We start from the raw sequence: 14785 nt of genomic DNA, 5'->3' as shown, positions 1-14785 counted from the left end.
CTTTTTTGCGCGGTGAGATGGGGAGGGGTGCGAGTGGGTGGCGTGGCGGAGAGGGAGGGGGTGAGGGTGGAGTGGTGGTTGTGGAGGTGTTTGCGGAAAAATGTGCCAAGGCGCTAGTGGGGGTATTGGGGGACTGAGGGGATGGAGGGTTGTTTGGATGGAGGTTGGGATTTGAATGGTTTTTTCTTTGCTTCTTGGATTGCATATTTTGGTTTTTTTAAGGGAGGCTCTCAGCGGGGAGTGTTTTTTTTGTTCTTGGGAATGTCTGGGTACATTGGTGGGTGGGTTTGATGAGGTACATACTTCACTCCTGGTGCTTGAACTGTTGACAGCTCATGTTCGAGCATGAGTTCGTGTGAACAGTGATATTCGCATATAGACAAAAAATCCATTATATATAAGAATACCCGTGTTGCTCTGAATTACGTCGGACAACTTATACATACGAAGTATTCCAACGTAAGAAAGAATATAACAAAACTCCTACTCCATCATAACAACCGAACTTGTCAAAGGCGTGATAGATGAGACGCTGAAAATTTCATCCCATCTTCGATGAAGATATATGTCATCCAAATACCAATAATATTCTTGCCCGCAATTCGATTTCCTGGGTATCAACTGCGGTTGAACGAATTCTCACTCGCCGTCTCCTACTATATCCCGTGCCGCATCCTTCACTCTCTCACTTGAATCAACAAGCTGCCGTGCCGCCGTCTGAATTGATACACTTTCCCGCCGCATAGTCTTGACTGCGCTTTCGAGTGTTTGTGTGCGCGAACGAAGCCGATTGATTTCCGTTCGGAGAACATTAATGGTCTCGGTTTGCGACGAAGACGAAGGAGCATGATTCTGGGGCGTCGATTCTCCCGGTACTGGGGGGTAGATCGGTGTTGCATGGTGTTCTGAGCCGGGTGTTGGCGTGACGTGATGCTGGTCACCAGTCACCATGGCTTCTTCCAGCACGCGAATCCGCTGCTCCAACTCCGTTCTCTCTACGTCCCATTTCTTCTTGTCATCTACTCCCTGGGACTGCAGGCGATTTGCCATCTCCATGATGCGCATATATTGGGCTCCGTTCGCAATCAGCTGGCGTCGAGCTTCATCCCGGCTCTGCTGCAGCTCCTCGGCTTGTCCTTCCAAGGCTACAACTTGACTTTGCAATTTTTCCTTTTCGTCTGTTAAACTGTTGATCTCACAGTCACTGACTTCAAACTTCTTTTCAAGAGTGACACATTTTGTTTTCTGACGTTCGAGCTTCTGAAGAAGGTTGTCGTATTCGCGTTGGAGAGTTCGGAATTCTAGCGTCTTGATGGTAACCTGGTGTTGCAAGTCTTGCAAGAGAGTATTATGTGCTGAAGCATGGGCGGATGTGATGGGCGGAGTCATTGATGACAGGCTTTGAGAACTTGAGAAGTTCAGCGACGATGGCGAAGGCAATACGGTTGGGTGTACGGGCTGTGTAGCCTGTGTTGGTGATTGTGGAAGCATGTACATTGCTCCAGAGGACGCTGCTGTTTGCTGTGGCGAGCCCCCGGCAGCTATTGATGCTATGCCATAGGGATTTCTTCTGGAGTCCTCTGGAGATGCATTAGAACGCGTGAAATGTCCATAATCATGGTGAACTGGGTACGGTCTTCTCAGCGGAGACTGTTCCTCGCGTTCCTCCAGATGGTGCTGAGCTCTCCGCATATTTGGCGAGTCCTCTGGTGGAGATTGTGATCTTGTGTTATGTATCGGTTCCTGCTCCAAGTGCTCCTGCAGTCGTACATTACCCTCATGCACACGATCGAGAGCCCATTGCAGTAACTCTTCAACGTTGGCGTGCCTGGAGGTGGGTGGCTATTGGAGCGCATCAGCATTGCCATGTCTTCAACAGAGGCTGACGCTACTTATCAGCAAGTGTGAATGCGTATTGGGACGCTTACCTGGGACGAGACTTGTGGCTCTGTACGCGTCAGATCATTGAGTTTATGAACTAAGTCGCCCAGGCCTGTAGCAAGTTTGTGCATCAAAGAGCGTGAATTTGAGCATACCTGGCCCCTGCAATCAGGTGGACAACAAGTTACTGGCCTTGGTGCAGACACCTGCTGAGGAATAGGATCAGGATCCACGGCCCGCTTGGCGCGTGGCGGGCTAGCACGCAGTTCAGGAATCAGCGAAGGGATTGTTGAGAGCTCTGTAATCGTTTCAGCTACGAGTACGGATGAGCGAGTCGCAACTCCGTTCTTCGAATGGATGGAGAGCACCACGCCAATAGTCATCATAGCCTATTCCCCAGCTTCTCGGCTAGCATAATTTACATCTAGTAAAGAAAGACAATGGTACCTGTGTGGTGTTTGTGTGCACTCTGCCTTGGATGATGTTCGAAAACATCGAAAAGAGAATGAGAGCCACGTTCAGATCTACTCAACTCGAGTGGCGGCGGTGGAGGCGAGCAATGTGAGGCGATAATGACAGGGCTAGCTGAAATACTGTATGAAGAGGCGAGAAGCGGTGGCAGTATCCGACAGTCTAGAGCAAGGCTGTCGCGAGCAAAGAAGCCGGCTTGTGGCGGGAGCGGGGAAACCTGCCGGGCAAGGGAGGCAGTTAGGATCGAGCTGCGACGCTTTGGTTGAACGCCAACGCTTTCTTCGTTCTCCCATGGTCGTTTGTCGCCCGCACGAGAATCCATGGATATACCTGGCCTTGTATTCACCTTCTACGAGCGGATGCTGACGCCGCCTCGCGCCATTCGGACTCGCGATTTACTTTTTAGGTATTAGTAGTGATCAATTCTAAAGAACACAACAGGTCTTCTCAAGGCCCTGCAGGTGCTGAGAGATTACTAATAACAGGTGAAACGCGTGCGTATAGGCCTGGAAAAAGGTGACGAGCGCTGCGCATAAACTTAGCAGCAGTCTGGGTATGGAGCCTATTCCGGAACGACACCAGCACTACAACGGAAACACATGTAGATAATCGAACGTAACGCACATTGAAGACGCAGTAGTACATTCAGTGTGGCGGACTAACTGGAGCGAAGGCCACTACCGCGAACTGTCAGTGTACCCAAAGTGCACCGCCAGTACGTAAGCTAATAGTCAACGCCACTGCTGTACCATACCCTGGTTGTACTCATAGAACCCGCGAGCAGGAGAAGCCAAATCTGTGCAAAAGAGGCCACTAAAATAACAAAAGTGCTTAGGTGGATGAGCTGGTCACGAGGAAGGGGGGCCGATGCAACACTTTGAATCCGCTGGCCTTGGCGACAACATGCCGAGTGGTAAAATTCCAGCAAAGGCAATGACAGCAAACTCCGAGATGATGTTGCGTGGGGATGAGTGCTGAGTAAGATGGGTGGATAATTGTTGGTAATGATGAGTGCCACCTTGTACGAGGTTAGCGCTACTTAGTCAGTATTAAACAAACAAGGCCTCCCGAAGTCTTGTCATGCCATTTATGAAAGCTAACCGAAAATCGCTGCCGTCTGGTCTTTGCTGCACCTGCGTATTCCTCAAAAGATAACCGTGTCGGTAATTTTCCAACCTCAGAGGCAGAGGTAATACATTGACAATGTCCAGCTAGCTGTACCCGAATCCTTGCCGCTTGGTGTGTACTACAGCCATGTTGGAATGTGTCATGAATAACCATACCTGGCCACGATAGTACAGCGCAACAACAGTGACTAATCTTCCTTGAGCAAACATGCCGCGGGAGCCGCTTGATGGGCGGCGGGTACATGTGCGCATACTCCGGTACACATGAGGAAGAGCCCTATGGATGTTTTCCATCTAGCTTTGGCCGTCCATCGTCTCAATCTCTCCAAGCCGTCATCTCCCCTCCGCTATCCGATGCATGCATGCTGACGTCTCGCGCAATGGTCCGAAGACGGTCTTCCACCCAAGTCTTCTCCCTTGAAACGACTTCAGTCTCAATCTTCTGCATTATCTGCAGCTCATCTAGGATCCCACGCAAGATGGTCGTGCATGCGTCGACCATGGATGCAATGCTCGATCCGGGTGTTGGTAACGCCAGCCTTTCTAAATCATTAGCGAATACGGTTAACTTCCGGATCAGCGCTGCAGTTTCCGCCTTCCATGAATCTCCGAGACCTTCGATCGTTCCAAGGGCATTGCTTCCACTAGCATGACCTCCCCGGGCAGACCGTATCTCTTGCACCCACGAAATCCATTGCTCAAAATCTACTACGAGACGCTGGAGACGACCGCCTGGCTCGACCAGCGATGGAAGCTCATGAAGAGGTTCTGAGAGAATCTGTACATGCTCGACTAGACCTGCCGTCGAGCCACCATTGCTCCATTCAAGTAAGGATTGGAGGTTCCTCTGTTCTTGACCAGCGCGTTCATTTTCTAGCATGACCTGATGCAAACTAGCAACCTCGTCAAACTTGGAGTGCAAAACACGCTTTGCACTCTGCTCCCAGCGCTGACTCACGTCCGCAGATGACCGATGTAAGAGATGGAGTTGAAGTAGGTCGGACTGTAGACTGGCTATCTCGGGAGGAAGTGAATGGGATACAGGCTGAGGAGCGGGGTTGATGAATGACGCAGTCGGGGCTTTGCCGGTCTTGCGTGGTGTGAAGTGCTGTTGAAGGGTACTGAAAGCGGGCCGACTGGTCTTCTTAGTTTCATCTGCAGCGGCCTCTTTCCGCTTTGGCTGGATCACAGAAGATTCTTCAGACTTGGATGTCACACCACTACCGGCAACAGCAGCTGGTGCATCGGACCTAGTCCTGACACTCGCCGTGCGTCCTAGTCCTGTGGTCCTTGCCGATATTCTGGAAGTACTAGGTACTGTATCTACAGAGGCATTGCTGGCCTTTGTAATACGGCTTGGTGCTGTGGAAATAGATTTGGGACGCTCTGTGCCGGTAGTTGCCTTTGCAAGATCCCGTCTCCCGGTCGATATAGTACTGGTAGACTGTGTACGAGCGTGGCCGCTCAGTACTGAGGACTGGCCTATCTGAGATGTAGCAATTGGCTTCCGTAATGATTGAGACCGGCCTAGTCCAACCTTTTGAGGCTCAGCAAGCTTGCTCACTGAAGTAGGTGGACGTATAGAGCGGGAGCTTGTCTTGTCACCTTGACCAGCCGATTGGAATGAAGGAGTACCATGTTGGTACACTGCCCGTGGACGGAGCTGTCCTGGCGCCGTGCCTGCAGCCTGGTCCTCTTGTGCTGACGTTGCAGCCTTTGGCGGTGACTGGGCATCACTTGAGCTGGGTCTCGTGTCCTCGGCCTCAGGCTCAGAAGGTTCCGGAAGGATACTTGAGCGAGTGTTATATCTGTGCTGCCCTGGCTGTGGAAGCAAGCTGCGAGGCTTCGTACCCTCTGCATCACTCTGCAATGAGGCGACAGTACCGGCATTCTGGCGTCTGTTAGGTTCTGCCAGGCCATAAGGCGAGACTGGAAATTACCCGGGACCGTGGAGGTGCATTACTGATCCTTCCTATTTGTGAGACAGGCTTAGCACTCATGTTGACGCAGACAAAGTTATCGTCGTGGATGAGCTGGGCTGGTGTTCGTTGTCGAGCAAGTTGCAAACACACGAAACATGGGGATGTTGACGGGGCTAAAGCTCGGGGCATCTAGCGCTAAGCCTAAAGGGGCCTGGGACTGTTATCGATAGCTGTTCAGGTATGACGATGGAAGCAGAGGGCTTGAGACTAAAGTGAATAATGCCGTAGATGGTTCGTAATCTATTGTACCTAAGCTGACTGTCTGACACAATGCTTACTTCGTGATGCGGTCGTCCAGCTACATGATGGATTTCCTGTCGCGAAAGCACAACCGCATGCAACTCTGAGTCGGGGGTCACGCACATGCAATTGCAAAGAGGTCCCGCCTTTGCCGCTGCAAGCGACGTAGCACAGAGTGAGAAAGCATACTTTGCAAACCTCATGCTCACAAGCTGCCGCGGCGAGCTGGAAAAGACACACCCTCGATAGCAGGGTAGTCAACGAACCAGCTTACCCGCTCTCCGCCCTTGTGGTTCACCAGACCGCACGGCAACTGCTGTCCCTCATCGGTATCAAATATCTGGCGCATGATGTCCTTCTTTCCTCCGCCAGTCGCCACAAAGGCAATCTTCAGTCCGTGTTGCGCAACGGGGAGCGAGATGGTGATGCGTTTTGGCGGAGGCTTCGGAGAATCGGAAATGGGGAGAACCCAGGCTTCGGTTTCGCGGAGAAGGTCGGAGCCTGGGAACAAGCTGCAAGTGTGTCCGTCGGGTCCGCAGCCCAGTAGAAGCAGGTCGAACAATGGTAGCTTTACGCTGTCGCGGGCAGCAAAAACGCTGACAAGCGTCTTTTCGTACTGGTCGGCCAACTCTTGTACATCGTCGAGATACTTGACGTCGATTGGGTAGACCTTGGGTGTGCCTAGTTCTTGCGGTATCTTATCCAGAAGCTCCTCCTTGACCAACCGGTGGTTGCTGTCTTCATGGTCGAGGGGCACGGCGCGCTCGTCGGCATAGAAAATTTCCCATTTATCGAATTGGACCTTGCCTTCGCCATTGGTCTCCTTCAAAAGCGCTTGCGCCAGCGTCTTGGGCAGCGAGCCGCCGGAGACTGCGACACGGAAGACATGATGACGGTCGAGGGCGGCATTCTGGGCATCGAGGATGTAGGCGCGCAGGCTTGGGGCAAGCTCGGCGGCACTCTGAAAGGCGTATAGATTCGGAGGCTTTCCCATTGTGCAAAAGTGTGTGTATGTGAGTGTGTATAGTGTTGGTGGAGTGAAGTTTGCAGGCACGCGGTGGAGGGGTTGGCCTGGTTGGTGGGGCTATGTGCCGGTATTTCGTGTAGCGGGCCAGTGACGATAGTGACGTGCGCAGCTGTTGATTGACTAGTTTCTTCGATTCTACGTAAAAACAAAACGGAGAGAAAAGATGAAGGCGATAAAGAAGAAGGGTTGGGGGACTGCCTACGAGATGAAATCGAGGTGCAGTCGGCCCTCGTAGCCGGCGTCCATTTTGAGCAACCCGTGCAGCTATTTCCGTGGCAGACGTCGCATTGCTCTCCGGCCTGTCATGGCGCGATTTGCGCGATTATTGAGGGCTACCGCAAGGCGCCAGAACAAAACATTCAAGAGGCCCTGATGAAAGGATGGAAAGAACAGCAACAGAAGTATACTTTTCTACAGCAGACAGGTGAGCACTGCACATGACCGTCACCGTCAAGCCACCAATGAACAACGTTTGGACAACGGGAGGCATTTAGGCCTAGCCCATGATGCAGTCATGTGATTGTCCCCGCTACTCTACATCAACACATTTGCACGATGTATATGTATGTACTCTATTGAACCGGGGAGACATGTCCAAAGCCGGTGCATTAGAGGAAACGGGTGTGAATGGGCTTGCATGCATTCTGCTGTACGCCAGCTCGTAGTCAGCGCATGTGTGCCCATTTGGCGGTAGACTAGAATGAGAAAGAGAGGGAGTTGCAACTGTGGCTCCTTTGTTTGCTTATTCACTCTACTGCATGTCGAGCAAAACTCTGGTGCATCGTGTACCAGACATTTCTGAGCACGTTTGAGTACGCTACTATAACCAAGACATGGTCCAGAGGAACGATGTGCATTGTGCATGTTCGAACCACAAAGAACCACGTCTACCTCTTGACTTGCTTTTTTATGACCTGAGAAAAAAAGCAAGAGCATATTCCTGGCCGGGAATAGGCAAATTGGCCAAGACTATGGTGTTTGCTAGGACCCGTCAACTGCCGGAAACTTTGTGTTAATGCAAGACTCAGATCGGACCATATATAGTTTCGATAGGAGCGCTCTCGGTGGATAGTGGCTAGGCACGAAAGAAAAAGCCTACCAGTTCGGACAAGGCGAGGCAGATCCTGTACCAAAAACATATAAGGCGGTCCCATGCACAGACTTTTCAAGGGAAAAGGGGCGCAGAGGACGATAACGGGCGACGCTCCAATGAGTGGTTGCCACAAGATGGTGCGCTGTTTTGCTTTGGACCAGGTGGAAGTTATTCAACAGAGGCATTATTGCACAGGGCATGCAGGGCTAGGTCATGCAACGCACGGTTGAAGGCGCACCCTGAGGAGTATGATTGCGACCCAAGGTCAACTGCTGAGAGCGCCTTTATGCAGGTCCACGTCGACATTCAAACACGCAACGAGCGAGTATCACTGCGCAGAATCCCTCCGAGATGTGAGGCAAGGTTTAGACCGGCGGCGCCATGGGTAGAGTGCCGTTTGTGCCGTGCTCTTTGAAACGCCGTGGCAGACAGCCGGGGGACATGTCTGGCACGGTTGCATGTTTGATGAAGCGGTGAAATATGGAAGAGGATTGATCCGTTTTGAGCAGGACAGGGTGGTTAGGGGATCCTGCATAACATGGAGCAGCGGGCGGGTAGGTAGGTAGGTGCAAAAGCTGGGGGAGATGTGTATGCAAGCAATGGATGGGTAGAGAAGCGCGTCCAGTCTTGACTTGATTGCCTGCTGCTAAGGCAGTGCTAAGTAGGCATAGTGCAGGGGCCTGGCATGTTCAAGGTGGTTCCTGCAACGTGACCTGGTGTTCACGGCCGTGGATCTAGACCGCGAGCCAACGGTTCGGCCCGCTAAGAGACCGACGATGGGCTCGCAACCACAGGCTGCGAGAATAGCGGTCGCAAAGTCCGCGGTGCGAACTGGAATCCATGGCTAGGAGAGAAACTACCGCATGGGGAACGGGTTGTGTCGACGGGCAGGTGGTGTTGGACGAAGGGTCGGTGGGCTCGGCAAGCGGAGAGGAGGGGGTGTGGGTAGCAGTACAGTAGTAGACATACGCGCGTTACTCCGGAGCAGTGGGCGAAGCGGGCGTTCCTGGTTGCGGCATGTGTGTGAGTTGATTAAGTCTGTTTTGTATAAGGATGCGACGGATGGCTGCGGTCGGTGGTTGCGCAAGCCGTGGGTTGCTGAGCAACAGATAGGCAGCGGGGGGGCTGTGTCAGGCACGCATACGCGCATTCAGTCCGTCAGTCAGTGGCATAGATGGTGTGGAGTAAGTAGTGTACACAGTCAGCCGTAAGCAGCCGGTAATACGTGACGGCGACAGCGACGGCAACGGCGACGACGTGGTCCGGAGGGCGAAACGCCCGTGGCAGTGGGCAGCGCACTGGGGCGGGAACAAGCTGCAAGCGTGCACATGTTCAGTTTCAGTTGTGGATGCGATCAGAGGTAGCGGCGATGTGGTTGATCTCGATGGCGACTAGCAGACTAGCAGAGGGTGCTAGCAAAAGAGTAGCAGACAGCGTGAGTGAGTGGGTGTGTGGGCGCGGGGACACGGCGGACATAGGGCAGGTGGGCATTCGGGGCCCATTGGGCGGCGGTGCAAGGGAGGCCGCGATCGAGACCACACCCTGGATCGCCAGTTGCACGCCCTCGCTCAGCCGGCAACCCAAGGCAGCCAGGCCGTGTGAGTTGCCCTTGGGTCGCCCTTGGTCGCCCTTGTGCTTGGGAGCGCCCGGCACTGTCGCAGTCGCATGCCCAGCCACATGCCAATCGCTGCTCGTCTGGCCCTGGCCCATGTGCATGGCCCGATGTGTTGTGCGAGCATATATCTACCCGGCTGCGATCCCTCGTACTGTCCGCTGATTCACACCCCCCGTCATCCAAGAGCACAAAGACATCCACCTCGACATACCATGACGGCACATCACCTCGCTTCAGACGACCTGTCCACAACCTTATCCACCACCCCGTCCCTCTGCTACTTCAGCATCCTGCCCGCCGCACACTTTTCTGCAGAGACGCCCTCGACCAGCCCCGTGTCCGAGTACCAGGCCTGCACCCCTTCGGACCCCGCCAACCCACTGCTGGCCTTCCGTCCAGGCCCTCTGTCGTTCATGTCCGCCGACGCCGACGCCTCGCGTCTGCTGCAACTGCAAACCGACGCTTCCCACCGGCCCTCGCCAGATCCTCTCCAGCCACAGCCTCGCGCCTCGAGTGCCTCGTCCAACAGCTCGGCCAGCTCGGCGTCCAGTTCCAGCTACACACCCCCATCAACGCTGTCCTGTTGCCGCTGCCGCCGCCAGTGCCTGGCCAACATGTACCAGATTGGCACCAACCGCTACTACTGCAGCCACTGCGCTAGGATGACTGGCTACAGCGCTGGCTGAAGCTTGTCCCCTGGCCGCCCCACACTGTCCGCTACAAGTACGCCGACGCGGCTAGGCCGCTGCTCCACTGCCTGGATACATCCATCCACCCACCCACCTGCATGGCTCGACAGCTCCTTTACCACAAACACTCTTACATGCACACACGACTGTGCTATCAAGGCGCCCGACACTACTGCGACTATCACTATCACCCATCACTGACACTGCCACCTGCACGTTCAGCCGTAGCTTGGAAAACATTGGCACCGAGGAAATAGGACCGAGCGCATGATTATGAAGCGCCACTAGAGAGGCCCGAGAAGGGAATCAAGGTTAGAGGAAAGAGGGGAAGAAGCGTTGGCAGCGTATATTGGTGCCCATCAGCTGGTACCCAATATCTGGTTGCTGCTATCTGCATCTGCACGAGACAGGGAGGACATGGGCGCATTGAGCGCCAAGCCAACTATATGTACATAGAGCTGGACTTTGCAGCATCACGCTGCACTATAGCCGGCCTGTTTGACGATGAGAGAACGAGAGAAATATGATACCCCCTTGTCATTGTATACGAGATTGTGTCAAGTACTGTTCAAATTGATTGATTGATTGATTGCATTGTCGTCGTTGGGCAAGTGAGCCGGCACGGCAGTGTGTGTGCAAGTGGTACGCCTGGTGTCGGGGTGAAGTGATAGGCTGTCAGTAGGGAACAACTAGTACCTGCCAAGCCCCCGTCCAATGTCCACACAGCATCCGCCGATTGCTGGAAACTTCACAGTCGCATACATGGGGGGACAGGCACACTAAACCTCCAACGGCTGCTGCCCCAGCTATACTTACTCGCTCTCTACTCATACACCATGTACATATTTGCATGCGATGCACGCGCATCCGCATTTGGATAAGAGCCGGTCACGGTGATTAAACGCTTTGTCGCTGGAATTGACGCAAGCAGTGTGCAGCCACGACAAAGATTCACAATGGCTACGACGACTTCAGATGGACACGCAATATTGAATGCCATCAGGCACGTCAGAATCAAGGCATTGTAAAACATTCTTCGCCCCCGCGCAACCCACCGGTCGGCGTCTGGCGTCCAACTCCCGTCATAGGGCCCCACGTTGATCTCACTCTATTCTCCGCGCCCAGTCCCTCATCAATTGTAATGGCGTACATACGTACGTACGTACACAGGTTGCCGTGCAGGGCGTGTAGATGTTTGCCTGCTACAGTCTAGAGTCGCACCTCCGTGTTGCATCTTCCATCGCCGATGTACAATGCTCGCCGCTGATCGCACTACCACATCTTTATTGTGCCGGAACGTTAGACTTTGAGCAGGGCGCGGTAGTGGTAGCAGGCAGTTATCTTGGTCGCCGGTGTAGACGGCGAAGGGGGGATGATGGCACGGAGCACGCGCAAAAGTCAACTTACATAACACGTCCCTTCTTCCAAGGTGGCGTTCGCTAAGCGCAATCGCCCTTTCCACATGCACGTAATTGGCCTGATGAGATCGCCCGCCCAGATTAATTGTGGGTATGGCAATTGTGCAAAATCCGATCCCCATCGCGATCCTGACACCCTTTTGCTTCCATCGACAAGAGAAAAAAGAGTGGGGTGTTTGTGCGCATGCGACGCCACCATCATCGTCCCGCTTGCCCTGCAATCGACAAAAGCCTTTGCCCTTTCGCGTGACGGGCTGATTCTGGTGCAGATTGGGAGCCGTGTTTAATCAACTACCCATCTTTTCTTGACCCCCTCCCACTCGCTTGCTCACGCACGCCCACCACGCACACACACATACACATGCACATCCAATATGCAGGTTTTTTGCTGACCCGGACTTTGAGCCAGAGATCGCGGGATCGCAATCAAACTGCCCAACCAGGACAAAGGCATCCAGTGTCCAATGTTGGTGTCAGATGCCTCTCCGCAGCGCATCGTTGGCTGCCTGCCCCTCTCTCCAGACAAACTTCGTTGCAACAAGGTTCGCTGGGCCAGTTTGGTATATGCGTGTGCGGGAGCTTTGTCTACTGGTGTTCCCCAAAAAGAAAACCTTATTAGGTTATCGAGATCCTGTTTATCGATCCGCTAATGCCCACAACTTTGGTTACGCGTGCGGGGATAACGATGGCGAGAAGAGGGGAAACACAACCACACAAGTGTGTTTCGCATGTGTCGAGATCTTGCGATGAAGTTTCCTGGGCTCAACAGGTATCATCCCTCCGCTGTCATTTCTACCTCACTCTTTTCTTCTCTCCTCGCGCGGCGCTTGCGACATGTGCCGTCATGGGATCTCAATTGTGTCGGAGCCTGCAGTGACATTTCCCTCGGTCGCCAAATCACATCATTGCCGAGTGTACGCATTGTCGCCTCACTTGACTAACAAGCATGCAAACGCGCAGCCCTATCGCGTCACCCGTCCAATGCCTTTTCCTCCAAATCATGACAGTTGGGGCCTTTCCCCAAACCCTCTTGGCGTTGGTGACCCCGCGCACAGTCTCCGTCTTTGACACATCGACGATGTCAGGCGGCCATCGAAGATCTCCCGTGTCCGATGTGGATGCATCTTATTTCCCGCCGTCCGTGCGCACCTTTTTTTCCCACCTGCCCTGCCGCTGTTTGACTACTGTTTTTGGGCGTCTTCCGTCCTTTTCTTTCTGCCGATTTTAAAAGGGCAATCGAGATGGACAGGCATCATGGTCGTAAAGGTCAAACCGCCGCATCCACGCTTCCGTCTTGATCTGCAACGGGAACCAACCCGTGCCGATGCACAACCATCTGCCATCGACGATGACGAACAGGTCCCAGCACCCCGGGTAAAGTAAAAAAAATCACTACGCTTCCTTCAAACAGCCCGCGTTGCCATTATGTTTTCTTTCTCACCAACCCTAGATGTAAGCTGCTCCCACCAACCTTATTCGCTCTCTAGCATGCGGTACGATGCACGTCGAGAACACACCATTCAGCTCCTCAAACCACTTCACAAACGCCTCAACTCGCCGGAGTTTAGATAAGGCCAAGTTCGCTAGCTCCCCAGTTCTCTAGATCAGATCTGCTCTAGCGACCAAGTTACGCAAGAAAAAAAAACCAGGCTGCAAGCAAGAAAAAAACGGCCTTGCTTCTTTCCCTTGTTTTGCCCTTGCGCTACGCATCCCGCATGAACCTGACTCTCTTTTTTTCCGCAAACGACAAGTCTCCACACCGGTCTGGGCCCTTCTATTTCCGCATCTGTCCTCTCCTCACCTTCTCCCCCTCGCACTACCATGTCGAGTAATCCACACGATGTCGCAAGAACAAGACAAGAGAAAAAGTAACGATCCTTCTATTATTTAATTCTAGGCGCTACATCCGGCCGCTTTACCCAGCAACCCGTAAACCTCTCCTCTTAGCCTTGCCCAACACATTGCTGCCCCGAGTAAATCCAGTTTTTTTTGTTTCTGAGCCCATAGCATACCATCCGCATTTCTTATCTTCACGTCGCGATCAAAGTCTTCATATGCATCACGCATTGTTTATGCAACAACTTCTTAAGCAAGAAAAAAAAGGACCTATGTATGGGGACACATTAACTCCGCTTTCCCGAGCCTACTAGTCGTCTGTGCCCACACACGCACGCACCTACGCACGTGTCTAACAACATCTACCCGCCTACCTTACCCATCGTATCTCCCCTCCCCTCCCACTCCACCCGAAATACATACCAAATCCAGTAGCTCTCAAGTTATCCAGTAAACCCAAATGCCGTGCATAAGCAAGAGTGGGGGGCGCGGTCGCAATATGAAGCGTTGGATGCAACGCTTAAAAAAAGTTGCCCAACCCCCGACCCCCATAGCTTAATAGTGTCAGTGCTTCATGCAGGGCATCGGGAGATTTCTATTCTTCCCTAATCTACTTGACCTATCTTATTATTATGTTTAGTGATCAATGGATGGGTTTAGGGGCTTGGCACCACTTGCGCGGAGAGAGAGGATGGAAGGAGAGATCATGTGCCGAGGTGCGTTTTTTTCTCTTCTCTTCTCTTTCTTTGCGAGTGATATGTATGTTGTAAGTTGGTGTGCGGTGGTTGCTGAACTGCCGGGCATCGGCCGATGAGTGCGGTAGGGTTTGGGTATACGAGGTGAGGAAGAGAGGAAGGGGGAAGGGGCGTGACGCGGCGCGCTTGTTGTTGTTGGGGGTTAGTAGAGTAACAAAACTATTGTCTACGGTATACTAGGAGGCTCTCTCAACTTTTAGCTTTGTTTTTTTTTGACATCGAAGATTGCTTTTAGTCGTTTTTTTCTCTCTCTTCCGCTCTCTCTTCTTTTTTAGTGGAATCGAGATTTCGTTGCATCGAGATGGGGGTAATTGGGAAGGTGGATTCGTGATGCAGAATGACGAGGGGAAGGGGGGTTTGGTTGGTTTGCTAGCGAGTTGATACGGAGTCGGCTTTGTGTATGTGCATGTGTGGTGTCATGCGGGCGAGTCAGGAGGAGATGATGATGGTGGATTGTATTGGGGAATCGAGAATAAAACTGCCTAAGGGAAGCAAGAGAGAGAGAGAGAGCGCGATACGAGGTTTGTAGGCATAAAAAAACAGGTTAATATGGTCAAGACTTGGAAGTAATGTGACATCGCAGCTTCTTCTTCTTCTTCTTCTTGGAGTATGGATTATGATTACTATACAAGGTAGTTGTACTGCGTCAAA

At 52.8% G+C, this 14785-nt stretch overlaps 5 protein-coding genes across 5 annotated transcripts; 2 read left to right on the top strand and 3 right to left on the bottom strand.

Moving 5' to 3' along the window:
* Nucleotides 1-639: 639 nt before the first annotated feature.
* On the bottom strand, nucleotides 640-2674 carry COCCADRAFT_106318 (uncharacterized protein; the record flags this gene model as incomplete). Its single annotated transcript, XM_007717984.1, has 3 exons — nucleotides 640-1842; nucleotides 1929-1993; nucleotides 2329-2674. The coding sequence occupies 3 exons, from the start codon at nucleotides 2672-2674 to the stop codon at nucleotides 640-642; spliced, it is 1614 nt and encodes a 537-aa protein (XP_007716174.1).
* Nucleotides 2675-5906: 3232 nt separating this feature from the next.
* On the bottom strand, nucleotides 5907-6695 carry COCCADRAFT_106302 (uncharacterized protein; the record flags this gene model as incomplete). The annotated part of the gene is made up of 1 exon (XM_007717983.1): nucleotides 5907-6695. The coding sequence occupies one exon, from the start codon at nucleotides 6693-6695 to the stop codon at nucleotides 5907-5909; it is 789 nt and encodes a 262-aa protein (XP_007716173.1).
* A 2464-nt stretch (nucleotides 6696-9159) lies between these two features.
* On the bottom strand, nucleotides 9160-9531 carry COCCADRAFT_29408 (uncharacterized protein; the record flags this gene model as incomplete). Its single annotated transcript, XM_007717982.1, has 1 exon — nucleotides 9160-9531. One exon carries the CDS (start codon nucleotides 9529-9531, stop codon nucleotides 9160-9162), a length of 372 nt encoding a protein of 123 aa, XP_007716172.1.
* A 177-nt stretch (nucleotides 9532-9708) lies between these two features.
* COCCADRAFT_56700 (uncharacterized protein) lies at nucleotides 9709-10122 on the top strand (the record flags this gene model as incomplete). The annotated part of the gene is made up of 1 exon (XM_007717981.2): nucleotides 9709-10122. A coding segment is annotated over one exon (414 nt), but the record flags the coding sequence as incomplete, so codon positions are not given.
* A 2675-nt stretch (nucleotides 10123-12797) lies between these two features.
* Nucleotides 12798-13030, top strand: COCCADRAFT_8273 (uncharacterized protein; the record flags this gene model as incomplete). Its single annotated transcript, XM_007717980.1, has 2 exons — nucleotides 12798-12922; nucleotides 12994-13030. 2 exons carry the CDS (start codon nucleotides 12798-12800, stop codon nucleotides 13028-13030), a joined length of 162 nt encoding a protein of 53 aa, XP_007716170.1.
* Nucleotides 13031-14785: the final 1755 nt, after the last annotated feature.

Source organism: Bipolaris zeicola, assembly GCF_000523435.1.
Source record: "Bipolaris zeicola 26-R-13 unplaced genomic scaffold scaffold_206, whole genome shotgun sequence".
NCBI lineage: Eukaryota > Fungi > Ascomycota > Dothideomycetes > Pleosporales > Pleosporaceae > Bipolaris > Bipolaris zeicola.
Note: the sequence above shows the minus strand (reverse complement) of the source record. Positions and strands in the feature narration are given on the sequence as shown.